The sequence below is a fragment of the Phalacrocorax carbo genome, chromosome 2, assembly GCF_963921805.1.
Source record: "Phalacrocorax carbo chromosome 2, bPhaCar2.1, whole genome shotgun sequence".
In the NCBI taxonomy this organism is placed as follows: domain Eukaryota; kingdom Metazoa; phylum Chordata; class Aves; order Suliformes; family Phalacrocoracidae; genus Phalacrocorax; species Phalacrocorax carbo.
In genome coordinates, this window is record NC_087514.1 from 114,817,737 (window position 1) to 114,840,404 (window position 22,668).

The 22,668-nt window shown below is 41.8% G+C and overlaps 1 protein-coding gene across 1 annotated transcript in view; it reads right to left on the reverse strand.

Annotated features, from left to right (window-relative positions):
- Positions 1-22,668, reverse strand: part of TBX20 (T-box transcription factor 20) — a 39,623-nt gene that overhangs the window by 13,845 nt on the left and 3,110 nt on the right. The window contains exons 3-6 of the mRNA XM_064443931.1: positions 21,829-21,993; positions 16,436-16,544; positions 10,684-10,842; positions 6,839-6,915 (exon numbers count right to left, since the gene is read on the reverse strand). Of these exons, the coding sequence (XP_064300001.1) occupies positions 6,839-6,915; positions 10,684-10,842; positions 16,436-16,544; positions 21,829-21,993 (510 nt within the window). The remainder of the gene's footprint in view (positions 1-6,838; positions 6,916-10,683; positions 10,843-16,435; positions 16,545-21,828; positions 21,994-22,668) is intronic.

A 22,668-nucleotide genomic window follows, 5' to 3' on the forward strand; every position in this document is an offset into this window, starting at 1 on the left:
GTCCCTGCTGGCAACTGATTCTGAAACTAAATTTCCAGCTAGGGATGCTTTCTGTCTTGCAGCTACAAGCTGAGCCTTTGGTCTTGTTTAGTTAACAGTGCCCTGTACATACAGAGTAGTCTCAGAGGATCAAAAGTAGATAGGAAAATCATGATGTAGCTGACAAATTATTCACTAACACTTTACAGACTAAACCCAAGACCTTGCCGTGGATATGAACTGGGAGATGGTAGAAAACAGATCTGACTTGGGAAGCAGCTGAGGAGCGAGGCCCTGCGTGAGGATGCTCACTTCCTTTTGCTGTCAACCCAGATTACAGAAATTCTCTCGAGATGGTAAAGTCCCAGATTACCCTAAGCAGGATCTTTAATCAAGATGAAAGAACAGTGCTTCTTTGTAGGTGGAAGCAGGCATCTCTTTGATGCTACATGTCATTTTTTTCTGCCTCTTTTGTTGTTACTCTGCTTCAGCTGTGCATTCGCAGCAGCCTGGTGATCATCATGACCCTGATTCTGAAGTGCATGCCCACGAGCCCTGCTGATATGAAAGAGGGCTCACCTGGCCAAAATGCACTGTCAGCACGGCTGCTGCTACATGCCTGTATGCACCTGAAGCTATGGATTTTCCTGAATTTGGCAGACTGCGCACCCAGGGGATGGAGACAGGAAGCCTACATTCTCCCTTTGTGATGAGGAGGCTTGAGGCAATATATTTGGTTTTGGCAGAATGTGTTAGAAAATCTAACCTAGAACTAGCTTGCTGGAGCCAGGCCTGGGTTAGTGTCCCTCTTAGATCTATACAATGGCTCCAAAGAGGATGGACTTGGTGTAATGGGCAGCCACCCATTCCACTGGGAGCCAGGTTCAACCTCCTTTGAAGACAACGTGCAAAAGCTAGACTGAGGTGAGAAAGAGCAGGCGGCCGAGACAGGCACTCTGAACTCATATCTTCTGCAGAAGTTACTGTCTCAGGAATGGCTGCAAGAGGTACAAATTTCAGAGCAGGGTTACACAACCTGTTCGCGTTTCTGCTTTTTGCCCATACTATCCAAGTGCTAGGTAAGCAAAAAGGTAAGGATATGCTCAGAGTCCACTCCCTGTTCCTGGTGTCATGGAGTTTGGGTTTTTTTTCTTTTGTTGTTTTTGGTTTTTTGTCTTTTTCCTTACAAGAAAAAGGCAATGTTAATAAAAAAATTAACAGAAGGAAAATAATAAAATAATAAAACTGACAACCATGTTTTGCTTGGCTATTCAGTTCAACACAAAGAAAAATACAGACCAGGATATAAAGTGTATGAATTATCAGTTTGCAGCCTGAATGACTTCTTTAGGTCTGCATTTCAAAGGTTTCCTTTTTTTTGTAGCTGCCAGTTAGTATGTTTGGAAGAAAGCCCAGATAACAGAAGACATCAGAAGTGAGGTGAGGTGAAGACAGATGGAATAAATGGGCTGAGAAGGCACAAAAATAAACTTGTCGGAAGTCGCACTGTACTAGAACTTTTTTTTTTAAAGGGAAAAGATGACTAATTTGTCCAAGACGCAAGTGCTAAAAACAAGTCTGTAAAAAACACAAAACAACGAAAAACCAAACCCAAACCAAAAAAACCTGACACAGCAGGAGGAACAAATACATTTCCATAACAGCAGCTAAGAGTGAACAGCAAACACTAACAGAACAACTGTTTGGATGTCACTCAGCCTTCACGCTCCTGTGGCTCTTAGTTGCCCTTTTACACGTGCACAAATATACAGACATATTAATTTGCTACATATACTGATAGATTAATATTACAGACTGACCCTAGGAGCCTAATTCAGCTCTGACATGGTACAGACCAAATCCTTGGGCAGAACAAAGTAGCTCCTTTCCACTGCTTGGGTTAGAGCTGAAACAATTCCAACCAGGGAAGAACCAGGGCCCATCAAACCACATTGGCTCACATGAGCTGAAGTTTAATTTGGCCCCAAAGGTCATACAGAGCCACCAAACACTTTCACACAAAGTCAAAACTATTGGGCAAGTGTTGGGTGAATGCAACCCTCCATGAATACATGCAATTTAAAGAAAGAAGTGAAATGAGAATTAAATTATGAAAAATCTGGGTTTTGATCATTGCAGGAGAAAGAACAAGTGTACCTCCAAAGTGGTGTTTACTGGTGCCCTTACAATAAACCTCTGGCTGCCAATGGCAATTCTGGAAGAGCTATAATATGCATGGAGGTGATGTAGCCTGGCTGAAGCCTGACATGAGGAAAAGCTGTTCCATTGCAACAGAAGGGATCATACAGAAAATAAAGACAAACCATCTACCCATCTGGAGCAGCAGCTGGAGGCTGGAGTAACCTCAGCATATTTGGAATGGCACCAGATACCAGGCGTCTAAGCACCAGGGTCCTTGGTGTTTCTTCCTAAACTCAGGACTTTACTTCTCCCAACCTAAACATCGGAGATGATCTCCCATGGCTGGTTACTGACATTCACAGGCCGAGAACTAGCTGGTGAGTTTGACTTGTTGGAGAACTATGACAAAACCCTACTTAACCGTGGACACAGGAATAGGTCATAAAGCAAATACATTTCTGGCTGTTGGTAGGGGGCTTTCAAGAGTCAGTGAAGTTCTAGACCAGCAGTAAAAAGTGGGAATGGGGAGGAAGGCAGCTCTGTGGATTGATCAGGGAAGGGACAGAAGAGAGGACTGCTGCGACAGCTCATCATTAAGCACATGGCTTTGACTGCTACTTCAACAGGGCTGTGCCCATATCCGGGCATTAGCATCCATTTCACTTACTACCTTGTAGGCCAGGACAATGTATTTCCACATCTCAGACATGAAGTTCCTCAGGGGAAAATTCAGAATCTGATTACCATGCAAATCCAGCTGGGATGCTGGGATGTAGCCCTCTTACTTACTTCCCCCATCCCCCAACCCTTCCTTTCTCTGCCTAAAAATTACGTGGGTGTACAGCCATACTTTTCCATATTGCCTCCCATGTATGTATCTACATCCCAGAATCATTATTGGACTTGTGCAGATGGATATACTACCTTAGGTCTCTTTAATAGTTACAAGTCCACGCCGTGAACTTGCCTATCACATACTGGAACCAATAGACCAGCTTGATTATGATCTGTCAATTCTTGTTTGAACATTATTTTACAATTCAGTAGTTCTGTTGACTCATGCTCTTGAAATTATCACCTTTTTCACTGGATTGTTTGCACAATATTTAATTATTATTATTTTATTTATTTATCTATTTTTAAAAGGCTAATTCTTCACAACAACTCAAAAGATAAATTCAGGTTCAAGATAAAAAAACCTAATCTGTTGGGTTCTGATTTTGCATCCTTTATGGCTTTGGCAGTTTTTTCTTAAGCAGAAGCATAAAGGTATTCCCTTAAAGCCTATCTCCAGAGTGAATTGCTCCTTATAAAACCTACGTTAGCCTTTTTCACAAAGATTAGCAGTAAGAAAAAGATCATCTTCATCCACATTACTGCATTTGGCACCCCATAGTCAACACCACACTATATTAAGCTCCACATTCTGACAATTGCCACTGAATGTTCAGTTTTCCAGTCACAACCACTGTGGGAGCCTTCTTATAATAGAGGGAATGTAAATACCATGTAAAAAGATCAAAAGCTGAATCAGCAACTTATCTAAATCACAGTAGCCCCAGATAAAATCTGCCCCATTGCCATAAATAGATTACCATAAGTAATGTATGGAAAGAGTTGGTTGTGGAAGGAATCTCACATCCTACTGAAAATTTGACATATACCAAACTCACCAAAGATTTTTTCAGTGGTTAAAAGCTTTGCATATATAATTATGAATACAAGGAAACCATTACAAGGTATTTAGGCAGGAACAAAAGAAAATACAGGCACTTCAATGGCTTTGTTGTTGTCTACCTCCTCTACCATTTTGCAAATTTCACTACTTTTACATACATTACTTTAACTCTAACACATATAGTGCAAACAGATTTAATCCTAAAGGCATTTGCAGCTTGAATTCCCTACACAGGGATCATAAATCTAGAATGGGAAGCCTGAAATCGTTAAAGTCACATATTTATAAAATCATATTCAATTAGGTTAAAAAAGTGCAATTTCTGTCATCATGTCATAAAAAGATGTGTTTTTCTCTCAGATCTACTATAAAGAAAAGCTCCCTATATTGTTACAGATAGAGGCTGTTTTCAATCAGTTACAAGGAGCAATCCAATTACTGGATGGTTTAGTGCAGTAACTGACTCCAGACTAATTGAATTTCTTTAGGTCTCTAAAGATCAATTGATCTGATTTGTTTCCCTCCCCAAAGGCTGTTTAGGAAAAAGCAGGCTTAAATACCTGGAAATGAAATACAAAGCTCTGTACACTTTCGCACTACTTGGGTCACTCGGAAAAGCTGGAACTCGTGACAAACGAGCGCTCTCTTGGCCCTAACATCACAGGATGCTTTACAGGCGACTATTAGGATCACTGCACAGCACTGCAGATTTTGCATGCATGTGCTGTACACAGGCCTGCTTTGGAAGCAGTGCACGGTTGGTATTTTCACAGTTTCTAGATAAATATTAAATTTTCAAGAGCTGTGCAAATATGCATGGCTGCATAGTCTTTTCCCTGGCAAATAACTGTTTTTCTGAGGCAGTGGTCTCCTAGGATTAACCAAGTTTCCAAGAGTTACGCTGTACTATTCAACATATCACCTTTATCTTGTAATGCATGTCACGATGGACATCAAGCAAAAAATTCTTCCTGTTGTCATATCTCATTTTGCTACGGCTTTTTTTGTTGTTTTGTATCAGATTTCTTTAAGCAATTTTGCTGGCGCTAAGATGAAATCTGTTGAACCAGAGGGCACTCAGAGAATGACATTCTCATCTGCCTGAACATTTTGATGTTGGAACTGAAAAAAACCCTTGGTATTTCTGGACCATATCAGATAACTTAGGAAATCCTCAAAGTCTCTTACCAGCTCTCTTGTCTGTTACAGTTTTACTTTTTCATTACCTGATGTGTTGTGCAGCAGATTTTGTGTTTTTAAATACTGTTGTTCCCTGATCAGAGCTAAGCTTCCCCATTTAAGCCAAAATAAGGCCTTACCCAAACTTGGACTCTCAAATCCACGGGTTTAATGTCATTTCAATACTTATCACATTCTGTTTCTTGTATTTATTGTAGGTTTCACATTTGGCTACCTTATCTTGCATGGCAACGTTCATGCCTGGGCTAAGCTGCCTGTCTCAGTCTCTATTCTTACACTTATCAATAAACAAAAGGGCACTGCGGTTTATGCTCAGCATTTCTGACTCCATGCCATGTGCTGTTATAATAAGATGCCCTCTGGAAAAATTCCCTTCATATCCAGCACCATGATAGTTGGTTCATCTGCACAGAGGTAACTAAGTTTTTCTCCCAGCTTATCTATTCAGACTCTCTCAGCCCTTGCAAAGCTGTGTCATTAGATATTGCCTATCTGTAGAACAAGAAAACTGAAATGTGAAAAATCAAAGTCTCTTCTCTTCCTCCAGGTCTTTTCTTGGCTATTTATTGCATACAAACCTGAGCTTTGGATGTTGTTTACCTTAGTGCTCTGTCACTACAGCAGGCTATGCTATTCTAATTAAATCTGCTTTGGGTTTTTTCCCATTTTCTACTAAGACTTTCACTTCGGAAGCAATTCTTAACAACTTTGCAAGTGTGCACTGCAGTCTACAAACTTGCTTTCCCAGATTACTGTTTTTTTCACCCACCTACTCAATGGATCACTAATGATTCGGTCACTAGTAAGATATAAAATATACCACTATTTCCCAGCCATGGACCTGCTTAGATTGATGTACTTTTGAAATGCTATAAAGACTTTCTCTAGCTGTATGGCTATGACTTCTTTGAGCAGTTTGTCCCCCATAAGCACCCGTGAAAGATGATTCACAGATACATCTGGATATCCCCACATAGAAGCCTAGAGGGTTTTGGCCTCTCCAAACTTTCTTTCATGCCTGTGTGCTCACAGGAAAATTTGGATGTGCTATATCCATCTCCATCGAGTTCTCTTTCAGCCTAAAGGACACGGGCAGCTTAATTTGCTTCATTTGCCAAACTATTTGACAAGATATCATAAAAATGTGATGTGCTGGAGAGCTACCAAGAGATTGAAGTTTATTTCCTACTCAACTGTGGGTTAATGCTTCTGTCCCTATGGCAGCAGTTGCTTATAATGAGCTGTACACACACACAAAACTCAACAGTTTCCAGATAAAGCTTTCCCCTGATGCAGCCTGCAGTACAATTTTGGTGAAACAAAAATGGCATCTTTGTCGTCAGAGTGGGAGTTATGGGATTTGTCCTGATGGCAACAATTGCTGACTTCAGTGTCTGGGACTGCTGAAGTGTATTTTGGGAAGCTCCCCTCTCTCTTTTCCACTGTGTGGAGCAGTAGGGAGCTATAAAGATGTTTTTCACAGGACCACTGCCCTTGTTTCCCAGTGACCCAATTCAGAGCCCTCAACAGGATTAAATGGCATGATAAGAAAAAAGCTTTTCATTCTGAAGTTGTAAAACTGACCCTCTCCCCCCTTCAAGAAACCCCCTCAGGAAGACGAATATATCAGCCCCAACTGGAACAGATGTCAAAACTCAAAACAGCTCTTTCTTCATAAAGTTTGTAAGCATTTTTAAAGGAGGTGGAGGAGGCTTACTATATGCAGCAAGATAACATTAAAATGCACAGCTTCTCAGGAGTTGAAAGGATGCTTTTCCTACAAACTCTCTCTTCTCTTTATCTTATCTGCATGGAAAGTAAACAGAAAGTCCCCATTACCTCTCGATATCAGTGAGTCTGGAAGAGTCTCGGAATCCTTTAGCAAAAGGGTTGCTGTCAATTTTCAACTTGGTTATCTGGAAACACAGAAAAGAGCAACACAACATGAATATAGTGTTAAGGTATTTCAGTGTACAAAGTGTTAACCAATCCATCCTCCTGACTTCACTGCTAATTTTAGCCATATTCCTTGTGTGTGTGTGTGCACGCTACTCTGAGATGCTGCAAAGCTGGGGAGACAAACCAGGGTGTATTCCACATATGGCAACGTAAAGACCAAAGGGCACAATGGGCTCAGCCTTCGCGTCACCCAGAGCAGGAGGAACCCACCCACCTACAACATTATGGCTTCCAAATACTTTAACAGCGTGAATCATGTTGTCGTTTCTGCGAGCAAGGCACAGCACACTGTAACATCTGAGCCTCGTTGGTGGAGCCCAAACTAGGAGCCACTGCCTGCAAACCTGAAGATGTTGCTTCTGTTCAGCCCCACTTTTGTTTGGTTTGGTTTTTTTTTTTTAACTGTGATGCAAATGTTCTCAGCCAGACCTACCAACAATCACATAGGGACTGTTTAACTGATTTTGCATGGAAAAAGGCTGAGGAAAGGAAGGAAGGAGGAAAAATGTGGGGACAACTCAGATTTAAAATTACAAAGCCTGGGTTAAAGGAGTGACCCCATTAAAAAGATTACAGTCCTAGAAAAAAAGAGGTCTTACAACAAAAACTCTCCTCCCTTCTTCAAATCCAGCTACAAACCTACCCACTAGATCCCGTCAACCTTCGCATTCAGCCAGAATAACCCACTGATCAGGAGTTGCTCTGCCCCAAAGCATCAGGGCTCCCCTTAACTTTGCAGTCAAACTTTTCAGGCATAGGTGGCGGCTTCCACTGTGGTTTTTGGGGAGCAGGAAAAAAGTACATCATTGCCCTTGTGAAATTTTCTAGCTGTCCGACCAAATGAGATTTAGTGAATAAAAGCTGAGACATCATCATAATATTCAGATTTTCCAGCCATACTTCTTCCAAGGATTAAAAATAAAACTGTAAGTGGGAGTTTGAGCTTGATGAGGGACAACACAGGACCTGTTCTGCAAGGCAGTGAATGCCACCAACTCTAGATAAAGCCCATGAAAATCAACGGCGCTCAGCATTTCATACCAAACGGCTATGGCAGCCTGTCTTCCTTCAAAAAAAAAAAAGCTATTTTTTAACAGCTGGCCCTCAAGACTCAGGAAGAAAAGGGATCTTTTCCAAATCCTCAAACCATCAAATGCTCTCATCAAGCAAATGTATTTCAAAATAGGCTGGCTTATCCTCCAAAATTAAAAACAAAAAAGAACACAACTGAACCCAACTTTTCTGAGAAAGAGGTCTTCTGGGAGAGAAACACAGAGAGAGAGGGACAGGCTTACAAAGACAAAACCTGAGTATTTATTTACTGGTCTGCAGTATATGAATGATGTGCTGAGCGGCTGCTCCTGCAGCTGCCACCCAACTGCTCTGCCACCCTGGAAAACTCACCGCACCCCTGGACTGCTGCCTTCACTGCCTGGCGTTTCAGGTCCATACAGAGGCAAGCTCTCTGGGGCAGGTCCTTGCTCTGAGGCAGTATGTAGGAGGTGCTGCAGCTCACCAGTTGTTTCTATGGGCTGGTCACACAGCATGGGACCTCAATGCTGGCCAAGGGTTTGAGGCCGTCTCAGTGTGTAGGTAAAACTGGTGGAAACTACCCTGAGCACTAGCCTTGTCACAGGACCTTGTTAAGGCCAGGTTGGACGGGTCTTTGAGTAACCTGGTCTAGTGGGAGGTATCCCTGCCCATGGCAGGGGGGTTGGAACTAGATGATCTTTAAGGTCCCTTCCAACACAGACCATTCTCTGACCTTGCAACAGCTCAGCAAGTTAGTTATAGCCTCGTCCTACTCCCAAGATATCCATAAGCTGGATGGATATATTGGCTTATGTTGATGTTGCAGAGAGCAGCAGGTTAGTGCCTCACGTCCAGTGAACATTTTTATGGCATCATTTTGAAAACTACCTTCAAAAAAGATGAGCTCTAACTAGTTCCATTGACTTAGATCACCAACACACTGAGCCAACTGCACTGCAGAATAATAAGGATGTCTATTCATCTCTTGAGCGTATTTTCACCAATCAAACTTCCATTTTCCTAATATTAAAGATTTGGTATGACATCACAAGAGAAACTTTTTGTATCCACTGAAGCCAGATGAGACTCACAATCATTTATGGCCATATTTTTCCTGAGAGACTGTCTCACAAACAATCAGAGAACATCTGCTAGAAAGCATTTTAAAATGAAATCTGACCTACAATTCAACTCTGTGGCAGTGGTTTGACTGTTTAAATAAATGCATGCCCTTTATATCTTAAATTATGAGATAGTTTGTTGAAAGTGTAATGTATTTAGCTTTTATCTAATAAGCTCCAGAAATGTAATCAATCCCTCCTTAAAACAGTTCTGAAAGAAATGGCAAAAATGAAAAAAGGCTCCATTTTCATTAGTCATAAATAAAATGACAGCATCAACCTCTAGGGGTTCCGGAGATGTTCCATTGAGAAATTTTCCAGGGCTCAATGTATGTGCTTTGGGAAGGTTAGTTTAGAAATGTCTCTGGTGTAAATATCATCGGTAAACACAAATCCATCCTACAGAAATAAATTCCAGGTTTAGCTGGTCTTGTGCCTGTTACTATTTTGCTGGTTTCTAGAGAAAGTTAAGTGGAAAAGTCTAACCGCCTGTCCAAGCATTATATTCTTGAGATTGCCAGGTGCAGAATGCATTTTCTGCAGCATTCAGATAGAAACCTGAATTTAAAATCAATACGTTCTGATATTAAAGCCTTAAAGCAGGATGCAGGGTCTGTCATAAGGACCAGCTTAATACTAATATTATTATCTTCAGAGCTTCCTTGGACCCCTGTGCAGAAGTTTAATTTTATTCATAACATTTAGAAATTAATTACTTTTGCTTCATATTAGGAAATCGAGACTTCCTTAAATAATCCAGCAGGTACATTGACTGTGATTGCTGCCTGCCCACATGTTTGGACAGTACTTATATTTTCTTAACTTGGGGGAATTAGAGAGGGAAAGACACATTTTTTTTGAGGTGCCAGAGTCATTAAACCCTTAAAGCACACTGAATAGCACTGAAGCCAACAAGATATTTCCACTGACTTAAATATTAAAGCCCTATCCATTGTCAAGCAGACCCTCTGCTCTCCAATTGTTTATATACTTCCTAAAATTACTCATTAGCAAACCATTGCTGTGATCTCCTCCATTTTGTATATATTATTCACTGGCATGCAAATTGAAATTCAAACATCTGGAGGTAATCTGGGCAGCCTCTGAAAAGCATATCTCTGAGTGATTTCCCTTACGTTTGAGCCTTACAGCTTAGTCAACCTTTTAAGCCCATGAAATCATCATGTGCAAGCCAGAATCCCTCTCAGATAATGGCTTGTGGCGTGGAATATCACTGCAAATAAGAACAGTTCCTTAATGAGCTATAATTAGAAAAGGACTAAATGATAATATGCAAACAGCTTTGTATAAACAGAAGGGAAGACAAATTAAAGCTCTTTCAGGCCATCCTCACTCCCATGAATAATCCTTATGGCTCATTGAAGTTTGTACTACTACCTGTATACGTGAAGAATTACTCCTGAATATGAATTAGGCTGGGCAAGGTCACTACAGGCATTGGCATGGAAATGTAGGTTATCACAGAAAGTTTCCCAGTTTAGGTTGGGGAAAAGTGAGTTTTCAGCAGGGGGGGATTTAGTTAAATGTGTGGAAATTAGCAACTGTACTCACCAGTTGATTTTGGTAGGCGGTAACAGCTGTAAAAACTGTCTCTGGAAAGATAAATGTCCTGAACTCTTCCGATTTCAGATTTAGCAAAGAAGCTGTGTGATCCTTCTTCTTAATAATGTGAACCCTTGGCTGGTACTTGTGCATGGAGTTCAAAATGATCTGCAAGAAAGAGTAAGAAGGCACCATCCTGAGAGGAAGGTTAATAGGACCCTCGAAGGCTATAAAACCGTAGGAGAGAAAAAAGATCCAATTAACACTGCAGGAGGGGGCATCAGAAATCTAACTAGCCAGGGGCTGATTTGCAGAGCAGAGTCCCCAGCTCCTTTGGGCAATTCCAGAAAAGGAAGGTGAAATAGTAGGCACCCCAGGAGCTGGTTTCCTCTCAACCCTACACCACTGATGAGCACATGTTTTTTCAAGCATAAATACCTGTTCCTACAGGTGAGCTGTTTTACATACAGAATTTGTTATTGGTAGCATGTACCCCAGTTTGCAGGTGTCAGCTGCAAGTGTAAATACATAACCCTTGAAAGCTCATGACCAAGAATCCACACTTGCAAAAATATGCAGGTGCAGAATGAAAAAAATAAAACCCAACCAAAAAACCACCACCAGCAGCAGCACAAACTGGCTGACCAAAAATAAAATACCCAGATCCTTTTACTGTGGCAAACCTTTAAAACAGACTAATTTGTAGATGCTCTTCACCACAGACTACCAAAAATGAGAGCTAGGAGGGAAACCAGTACAGAACCCAAAAATGACCAGGTTTTGCCATTTTATCCTCATTAATAATTGTTTACAAGCTCCCAAAATAATTCTAAACCTAATGTACCAACGAACCAATTTCAGTGTTCACTGGAGTCAAACCGAGTCCGACTTGCTTCAGTTACCACTGGCTAGAAGCCTGTTGGGCTGCCTCTAACCACAGTATTACAATATAAGAATTAAATACAGAGCTCGGCTCGCACCAGTCCTTGTTTTGGATATAATCACAGTCACGAGACGAAATTGGCAATGGTGTGGGTGGTTCTATTTTGCAGGGGCCATAACGATGTTACAGCCAGCTCTGTACATCTGGAATAGCTAATGTGCATTCCTTGGGAAGCATTAACTTCAGCTGAAACACAGCAGAAGCAGTGCAGTATTTCATGCTAACTCAGTCAATGCGAAAGGTTGCATGTTGCATTGGAGTGGGGAGCTTAGACACAGCTTTGTCACGGCTAAAATTTCCATCAGCATTTTCTTTGCTGCTCCTTCTTGGCCAAATATTGCTATGATTCACACTGTGACTTTGGGTCGCACACAGCAACAAGAAAGTAATTACAGTGATGGGGAACCATCATCCTGAAAGTGTTGCATGTCCGCTTTTACCCACTTAGGCCCTTTCTCAAATCACTTCACCATTTTATATATGCACAAACAGAGTGGCCATTGACCTTGCCCTTAATATTCTCAGCACTTTTCCCTCTCTTTGTAAAATTTGGTCTTACCAGCCTAGTCACTTGGGCTGCTCTAAGCAGCTGGAAAAGACATTTTAAAGGACAGTGCGTGGATGGTGATGAGCTTACTGAAGGTTTGGCCCACAGAGCTCAGCGCTTCCCATTGCCTTTCATGGCTGCAATATCCACACCAAGGCATTACATCTGAGCAGCAGCCGAGCGGAAGGAGGAAAAAGCTGTGACAGAGCAGCTCCCACACATGCCCTTTCCTTTCACTCCTCTGTGAATGCAAATCATGATAAAGAAACTCCATTTCTCAAACAAGACCACATAATCCTCTATGAAGTTTTCCGAAACCAAAAGTGCACATGGATAACATCCCGGCCACGACGCTCTACCCGCGCCTTCCCACCAGAGGCAAGGCAGGTCATTCAGGTACAAAATGAGTACTGAAAGTAGCCAGGAGCTCACAAAAAAACCCATGGCCAAGGTTAAGGTCACTCTTTCCTTTTCTTGAGGGTCTGTGTATGTAGTGCTCCATCTGCATCCCCGCACGGGCTGCCGATGTGGCAGTAGTCACTGATATTAAAGTCAGCAGGAAACTGCACAAAGATACTCCCTAATATCCATGCAACCTCTTATGTCAGGACCATCAAAACAGTCTAAAGGAGATAGATACACAGGGTGCATCTCACAAAGTAGCCCCCAAGGGTGGTCCTAAAGTCCAAGCAGTCCGTACCTGCATGGGTCTAGCTATCAGAAAATCCCCGATGCCAGCTTTGTGACACTCATGCTGGTGTGCCCCAAGAGTAACATCACATGCACGTATACTTAAAGCAGCCCCCCCGGCACTCACTTACGGGCAGTACTGAGTGGTCACAGGCCCCCAGTCATCCCATCTGCCTTCATGCTGACAGCCTGTGGCGGGGGAGATGACCAGGATCTGTCCTTACGGGGTCCTGCTTGCTGTAAGGTCAAGCAGGTTTGTAGGCATCTGGCTCCCACTGGCTACAGACCAGTCACCAGAGGCGATCTGGATGCCAGCTGCGAAACCCCCGAGGTGACTTTAAATTCAGGAACTATGCTGTGAATACAGCTTCCACATTCACCAAAGAAGAGCATTACCAGGCAAAGTTTGCTTTCTAAAAACATGCAGGTTCCTAACTTCTGCCTCAGACTTTAAAAAAAACACACGGGGCATATTTCCCTGTGTCTATTCTGAAACCCCTGCTTTCACAGTTACTTGTTGGCCATGTTCACACCTTTGTGTTTGCTTTTACAAACATTCATGTGTTTGCACTTTGCTATTATAAATGCCAGAAAAGCAATTACAATAATGTATACATTCATGGTTCACCTCACCATAAACCAGAAATGATACCACCCCAACTAAGTGCAACCAATATTCCTAAAAAAAAGCAATCTGTGTGAAAAACATCACCAGAAACCTGGAAAAAAAAACCCCACATTCATAAACATTCCACAACAAGAAAAATGGGAATTACTTTCTTGGCTGTAAAAATCCAGAGAGAGGAGCCATTTCCTTCCTCTGGTAAGGCTATCTGAAAGTGTTTCCATGGAGCAAGCTGTGTGTCACGCACACAGAGATAAGACTTCTGCCTGATGCTTGGGGAGAATATGTACATAGCTATGGGGTTATGCTCACTGCTGAAGATACACAAGCAGAGATGCTTGCCAAGTCCAAAAGTCTTGGAATATGAGAAAACAAACAAATGCTAGAACAAACAAATGCCTCTCTTCAGATTCCTTTTCAGGAAATGAACCACCCTGCAAATAAAACACCACAATTACCTTAACAACCAAAACTGTCTTCTGGAGGATGGAGAAAGCAAGCAACTAGAACAAACTGGAATCAGGTTGGACCAAGCTTCTCTACCTATAACTAGCATTTAAAGGCATCTTTTATATAAAGTCATTATAACTTCCTCAGAAATCAACACACCTTAGCAAACATAACTGACATTTTAGGAAGTCAATTAAAAAGTTCTCACCAGTGAAGAAGGGCTCTTTCAAACCGAAGGGAGAGATTTCAGGAGGCATTTCAAGTCTCTCCTTTTAGTACATGGGAGCTCAGAAGTGCCACTGGCCATAGCACAGTGAGCTCTCCTTAAAGGCTCCAGAGAATTAATTTCTTCCTTACTTCCACTGAGCATCTAATAATGATATTTACATAGCTTTAATAAGGCAGAACATAAAACCTGACACCCTAATTTGGAACATAAACCCCCACAAAATATTTAAAAGGGAGTGCTCTGCGAAGGCGTAACACCTATCACAAAAATCTCAACATGGGATCAAGCCTTCGGGGCTTATTCTTAACTGAACATGCAAAACTTTCCATTGACTTCGGCTGTCCAAAGCCTTCACGTAAGGAATGGGATCCCACCTCTGCCCCTTCTTGGAAAGATAATTGGGAGGCCGCATCTCAAACGTTACGGATCATTTTCTCCCACTGCCTGTATTTGAGACAGTTACGTCTTCTTGCTCTGTCACATGTCTCTGTTCCCGACAGCTTCTCAGACCTACTTCTTTTTTATACTCATCTGGGCTTCTGGGAACTGCACTGCTCCTAACTAGTTTGCAATATACTGCTGCAAGCCCTTTATTAGAGGCACACATGGCCCCTGTTATGATGAAAAATGCTTCTTTTTAAATGTGCACGTATACTGCTCTATCATCACTCGGTGATGGAGCCCACAAATCTTCAGCTTTGCCCTTCTACAGATTATGAAATAAAAGAGAGAAGACAAAAAAAAATACATTCTCCGCTAGTCAGGAAGGGAACAACAGTGGGAACCAGATTCAAGAAAAATATACCCACAGGTGGATCTTTACAAAAGAACAACACAGAGGCATCTATCTGGGCTTCCTTTTGTGTGGTTTTTTTTTTGTTGTTGGTGGGGGGGTGGGGGGGTTAACAACCTTTGTTGTTGTTTTTTTCCAGGATGTATTTTAAATGATCATGGCTGTATTTCAACACTTAGGCCTTGAAATGAGTAAAAATAATCTTTTGGATGAGAAGCATTTGCACAGAGCACAGCTCAGACAAACAGCCACTGTCTCACACAGTCCAAAGAGGCAATAAATAGCACACTAGGGGAGGGATTTCTGACACCATGTATGCCACAATTAATCAGCTTTACAAGTTAGTTACCCCTACACATGCTTCAGAGTTCAAAATCACTCTTCTCTTCCCAACACCTCATTTACTAACACTGCCTTTATGCTTTTTAACTGCCCCATTCTCTGCCAACAACCCTTTCAAATCCGTCCCCCTGCACCTTCAGCCTTCTCCTGGGGAACCACCGAGCCCGGAGATAACACTTTTAGCTCTGCCTTTGCAATTTGGAGGTGCTACCAAGCTGCTCCTGCACTTTACAGGGCCTTTTGGTGAAGGGACAGGATGGGTGACACTTTTTTTTCTTACCACCTACCATTAGAGAGCCAGGTAGCTGAAGAAGTTTCCCCCACTGATGGAGCATAGCAGGAGGCCATGGCCATCAGCTCTGCATCCTATTTATCAGCTTCCAGCCTCAGGGCTTGTGACAACAAACTGGTACCAATCAGAGGAAGGACCTGTTTCCTTCAGAGACACAAGTCCATCCTGTGGCACCTTGACTTGCAGGTAGCCTACAGTTATTTCAAGGGCAACTGAGGCACACTTATTTTTATAATTCGGTAGCCCTTGCTTTGGTGTCACATCAGTAGTTTCGGCTGACTCTGTACCCATGCTGTGCTGCCTCTGGAAGTACAAAGGCTCTTACTGATGGACTCAACATTAACAGGTTGCTGTAACGAGAGGGAGCTTCCAAGCATACATGGAAAAGTGTGTGAACTTGCTAGCCAGTGGACGTGGCAGAACATACTGCCAAGTCACAGCAAAATGTGGGCAGAATCACAACAAAAAATTCACCTGCCTCCCTTCTCTCCCTTGCTTTGGTACTCAACTCCACCCTGAACTTGTCCCCAGTGGATGTCCTGCCCCTGATAGCAGTAGGACCATAAGCTGAACACTTGCAATGGCCCGGGCTCTACCTTATAAATGGTAGAATCCTGATTTCTGAAATCACCTGTTCCTCTACAACAGAGACTAAAACCCAACATGTTTAAGCTTCACACAGCATCCTACTCCACTGCGGTGTGAAGGGCTGGCCAAGAGAGTTGTAAGGTTGGGGCCATGACAGCCTTTCCCCATTGCAGTCTTTATCCTGCAAGCTTAGCCCTGTGGCACAAGCGAGCAGTTCCTCTATGGCAATTCCTTCACCTTTCCCACAAGGAGGGCTACTCACGTGGCCATGCTGATCCAGCTCATTGTTGGTGAGTTTGACTTTTTCAAAGGACACCATCTGCTTCAGCAGTTGTTCTCCTGTGAACGGGGAGTCAGGGTGCACGTACAACCTAAAAAACACAGGGGAAAGGCCTGCTCATAAAAAAATCTCACCCCTTGACTTGTGCATGAGCACCACTTCCATATGAAATCAAAAGGCCCGTAATATCTTGCTTTTTGGGATATGCAGTGTTTTCACGGACATGGATTTCCTGAGAGCTTAGGGTAATACAGAGCTGCTACTTGAACAAGACACGCACAATCTCCCCCAAATTAATGAACGCCTGAAATACAACCATTAATGAAAGACAGTAAAGCAGATGACTTGTGTTGTTTAATTCAGTGGAACGTAATGAAGAATCCCATGTCCAAGTGCTAGATTGCTCTCTAACCATACCTATTATTTTATCTAGTTATCTGAAATGGAGACATTAACTAACATTCACTGTTGTGTCTTTTCCCAAATGAAAAATTGATCATGTCTTTCCCCACAGCTGTACTAACAAGCACTTAAAATAACAATGACTACAGCTCCGAGAGAAAAAACATGGTGTCATTAGAGAGATAATGGGGGAATGTAGATAAAAATGCATTTTTCTTTATATGTAACATTAAGCCGTGATAATGATTTTAACCTGCACTCGATCACACGTTAGCTGTGGTGACGTCTGTTTATAAGAGGTTGAAGGCTGCAGTCCAGCACAGTGGTCTGACATGAAAAAATTAATTGCAGCTCTGTAATTAACAATCCACCACTTGGGAAATTAAGCAGAAGAAAAGGAAGCACAGAAGACATGTAGATACAATGATATATACATTATGACTAGACTAATTACAAGTGCCAGGCTATTTAAAAACAATTATTTTATAGGTATAATGTGTTGTTTAAAACTATTTAACTCAAACGTTCTTACGTGATAGTGAATTAAGAGCTGAACTAGACCTTCAGCTTGTGCAAACCAGACCTGCTCGGCTTCTGTCAGTGTTGGTTATCACTCACTGAGGGCCGGACTCTCATTTTGGGTGATGCCTTTGGCCACATGGGTGGATTTCTTCCATTAGATGGGTGGGGCAACACTGAGATGCCGGGTTAGAAAGATAAACATTTTTTGTTGTTGTTGAGCTACGATTTTGTTTAGGCAAGAGGAGAATGGAAAAACCACTAAACAATGGGGCGTAACTCTCTGATAGACTACACTGATCCCTAATCAAGGAATGCCTATAGAGAAGACTCTGGGGAGCACAGCTCTGTTGCACAAAGAGGAAGGTGATTTGATCTTGCGCTCTCCATTTTTGCCAGCAGAATCCCCAAGACACAGTGAAACTGAAGTTTTACCATCACAGCTCACTTCAGATGTGCAGGATGTTTTCCTTACATTGATCCGAAGCACGGCTTGGCTGGTATAGCTATGTCCACAGGAGGGATGCTGAGCCAGGGTTCCGGTGGCAATAAAATATTCCTAGCATACAGGCGTCCTCATTGCTATCAACTGTGCTGATTGCGCTGCAAGGCTTATGAAAAAATTATTATGTGTCTGAAAACCCAAGACCTGGAATCCTGTTATGTCAAAAGAATTTTACCTCTCATGAAAATTAACTTTGCCCTCCTGTGAACATCTCAATCTTTAGAGCCCAGAATTAGCAAAGGAAAAATAAAACCAGTCCCAAACATGTCCTGCAACTTTTCAGCCAGCCTGGTGATTTTTTGCTTTTTTAAACGGAGCCTGACTCCTAATTTTCAATGTCTGGATAGCTAGTAATGTTTACTGTGATCACATAGTGTCAGGCTCAGCAAGGTTTGGCTAATTGGGACCAAAAAGCCAAACTATTTCAAATATGTGCTGGGGAATGAGTAAAAATCTTCACGCGTCTAGAAGCTCAGCACAATTGTTTTACACCATAGCCAGTTAATGCTTGGCGCTGCTTTCAGACTATGAAGTGCCTGGATGTTAGCAGAGGGCTAACAGGAAAGTCACTGAAGGATGGGCACCTGAATATCTGTTTCATAAATGTATGAACAGACCCTTGCTTTTCTTTACTGATTTGTTACACGCCATCTATCCCACTGCAACATGTGACTCCACCTGGTGAACTACACCTATCCACACACTTCTACAGCCTGAGCCTGTACACCCTGGAGAAGAGGGTTGAAAACTAGACATACTGCCCTCTGAAGTAGAAGTAGTCAACGAGACCACGAGCACGCACGAGCAAACGGGTTAGAGAAATAAACGTGCACATTCCAGTGCGGCACACAAGGCTCCCCCAGAAGTTCGCGCGGGCTCTGCTGCATAAGGCCAGCCAGATGCGAGGGGCTGCTCGCTTCAGTTCACAAAGGCTTTAAGAGCCATATTTGGATGTGAATTTGCTCCACAGTATATAATGTTTCATGATATATGCAAGGTTTGAGTACTGCTTCCTTCTTGCATATTTTGGAATGCAACACCGCTCTCCTAGTTAGTTTTAACAGTTGGTCTGGTCCTACAAGCCCTGCGCATGCTGCTTTTAATTACCTTCATGTCTCAAATAATTTGCAAAATATAATACCTTTAAAGGTTTCCTACCTTGAGTTCTCTGTAAGTGTGTAAACACTAACTTTATTAAACAAATTATTGTAGCCAGGTAAAGAACAATTAAACATTTTTAAAATAACCCAGACTTTTGAGTGAAAGAAAGGAGGTGAAAAGGGTAGAAGAGCGAATAAAGGTACATGCTGAAACTTATTAAACTGATGTTTCACACAGTCTTAGCAATTTGGAAGAACAAACATGAAATACCACACAGGAATTCTATCCCCAGATAGCACTTTAGAAGATTTACAAAAGACTCTCTGAAAAGTATTTTTATTTAAGTGTTCGTTGCAACACAAACTTGTCTTAAACGTTGACAGCAGGAAGACAGGGATAAAACTGTTTTTTGTAGAAAGTTCCCTGAAGGGCTAATCTTTCAAACAGAATCACAGCATACTTATTAATTTGGGGGGGGGGGGGAAAGCTGTCTTAGCATTGAAAGTTATTTTTATGATGGAAAGAGCAAATCACCTGAGGAGTTCAATCCTGCAAAGTCTTGCACCCGTGCACAACGTGGCTCCTGAATCCTGAATAATCCCCCTGATGCGGTTGTGCCTATGCAGATGCGGGCAGTGATGTGCGTGGGGAGTTAACACCTTGGTACTAGCACCCAGACGCTAAGCATGCCTACACGCCTCGCTGACACTTCTCAAGCAAGGAGCGCTAAACCCATGTGTTTAGAGGACAAGAAATCACGAGTGATAAGTTCATTAAGGGCTCTTGTTACTAGAGCAGGACCAAACCCGTTTTGCAGTGGGAGGAGTACTACTTTTAATCTGTTTGAGCAAGGCTGAGACTTCCCATCTCAAAAAGATCCATTAACACTCCAGAAAAAGCACTAGTAATGCAAACATCAGCACACTGAACCTCTTGACATCCTTTTTTCTCACCAAAGGAGCAAAAGAAGCAGAAAATACGTAAATGTATGTGCAAGTACTGTTCATACAAAGGACAATTAATCTGTGCCTGTGCTATGATCACTGGTCTTTTGGCTAAGCATCCCGAAAACTAAACAGGAAAGGTACATGTTTGCACATAGGGGCAAAACATCCTGAAAACGAAACAGCACAGGTACACATTTACACCCAGGGCACTGACTCGATGAGGACCTTAAAGAGCTACCAGAGTATGATGATGATAATAAATATTAAACTCCAAGAAGGTTTGACCCCAGCTCTAAAACAGTCAGTAGGAGCAGTTGCTAATTATTCCAAGGATCAACCACTTGTCTTATACCCTTGTATTTTCTCATTGAACAAGTCTATGCCAGATAGTGTGAATTAGCCGTCTATTTAAAGGTATCCCAAAAGGCTCATGAACAAAGAAATAAGAAGGGGACAACCCTGCCTTAAAACTATTTCTGTCCTTCCCTTATTTCTTCTTTTGGTGCTGACTCTTTTGGAGCAGGATCCGTGTTTTTCCCTTGGGTTTTGATCAGTGCCCATTACAATACGTCAAATGAAGCCCTCAGACGTTAACCACATCGCAAGAAGGAGTTTTTGGCCATGAAAACAAAGCCGACATAACTCCTAGGTTGCTGTCTTTAATCACAGCTTCTCTGCATGCGCTTTTTATTTGTTTACTTCCTTGAGCCGCCTTCCAGAGATCAGCAGTCAGCAAGATTTCAGTCAAACTATTTATGTGAGGAAAGCGTGCAGGATTTGGTCCCTATACTCACACACACACACACACACACACACACACACACACACAAATGCACTTCCATTTCTTGCGTTTCACTTCTAATTTCTGACTCTGTAATAAGCAAGTATTTAACCCCGGGCTAAGCCACCTGGAGCGGATCTGTGTGCCTGCACAGAGCCCTCCACAAAAAGTTTCTTTGAAGCCAGAGAGGCATCCACGTTATTTCCATATCTCCGGCTCTGACTCAGCAAAGCCGTTCGACATGTGCTTCAGCCTTACTGGACTTGGGGACTTCAGTAGGCACACACTGAAGTGCTGAGTACGATGAAGTGTGGATCTCCGCTGAAGTGCACTCCTACCATACAGCCTAGTGCTGTAGCCTCAGCTTCCCAATGCTGAAAGGAGCCAGTCATTAATTACATTAATGGAGTGATTTTAGAAATTAATTTTCTACAGCATTTTGTTTCTGTATAGAAAAGCGGGGGGGGGGGGGGGGGATTTACTTGATTTTTTCCTAACATCTCAGAAAATGTCATGATTTCTTAACAACAACAACAAATCAATCTCTGTGCTGTAGAACTGATCCGTACTTTGCCTGCTGACTAAGAGCAAGAATAAAATTATTGGTTAGCAAATGTTGGATATGTTATCAAGAAATAATATCTTTTCAAGCATAAACAGCACAGTACTCTAATGCAGTATTCCTACTTAGACTTGGCTGGTGGTGCTTGGATTGCATTAAATTATGAAGTCAAACACTGGGGGGGTCAAACCCAAGAGACAAATAATTTTTTTTTTTTTAAAGCTTTCTTATCTGAATTGAGGCAAGTGTCGTTTATATATATGCATATATGTATTTATATATAAATATAAATATATATAAAAATATATAAAAGCCTTTAGCCAAATCCTGCATGCCTTGGAACATTCGGTATAAAACAAACCTCAAGCAGAGATCTGAGGCCCGATTCTGCATCACAGAAAATCAGAGCTTTGCAACCAACTTTGTTAAGCATAGACTCGAAGTCTCAGAGCACAGTTTGCAAACAGCATGAAAAGATTAATAGTACTTATTTCTTGAAGGAAAAGAAAATTAAAAGTAAATAAAATAAAAGAAAGACCGGCAGTAAAATCTACAAACCTTGCAGGGAGTGGAGGGTCAGCTTTTCCAGCCACTAGCCAGGAAGACCTGTGATAGGCATATCTATATCTTTTATTGTCCACAGGAACTATATCCATTAACACAATGTACTTGGCTTCAGGATCCACCCCCGAGAAGGAAACCCTGATCGTAGGAAACATTCTCCTGAAACAAAGGTAAATCAGAAAATAAATACGTGGATGGAGAAAAGAAATGAGAGCTTCTGAAAAGCTGCTAAAATAAAGAATTATATTTAAACCACCTGAAAAAAAAATGTAAAGCATCTATCGATTCTGCTTCCGCAGGATAGAAGTTAAATCCCGTGTATCTCTAATACGCACAGAAAATGCGTCTTGAAATCAGAACGATTTTTTGTAAGAAAAAGAAAAAAGCGTGAAAGTGAGAAGGGAGACACATACGTTTGCCCTGTTAGTTAAAAGTACACAACGATTTCAGAAAATAGTTGCACCTAAGGTACATAAGTCCTTAGAAGCAGGGATTTATATTTTTTTAATGGGATCCATACTAGCGTTAGGGAAATATTGCAGAAATAATTTCCGTTAATAATCTCACACATTTTAGACGCATGTTCTCTTAAGCCTGCTCACGATATTTCTGAGGGGAATTTTCAAAACTAAACTTTCCTTTCTTCACTTAAATTTTGACAAAAACGCAACTTTAAAATGCAAGGGTTTGCCGTAGTCGAGAAATAAATAACTTTAAACGGTTTAAAATTCTAAACTTCGATTTGCAGATTTTATACGTACTTTTTGAAGTTATTTTTTTTAAACACAGGCGGGTAGAGCTGTCTTGTTAGAAAAAAAAATCATCAGGGACCTA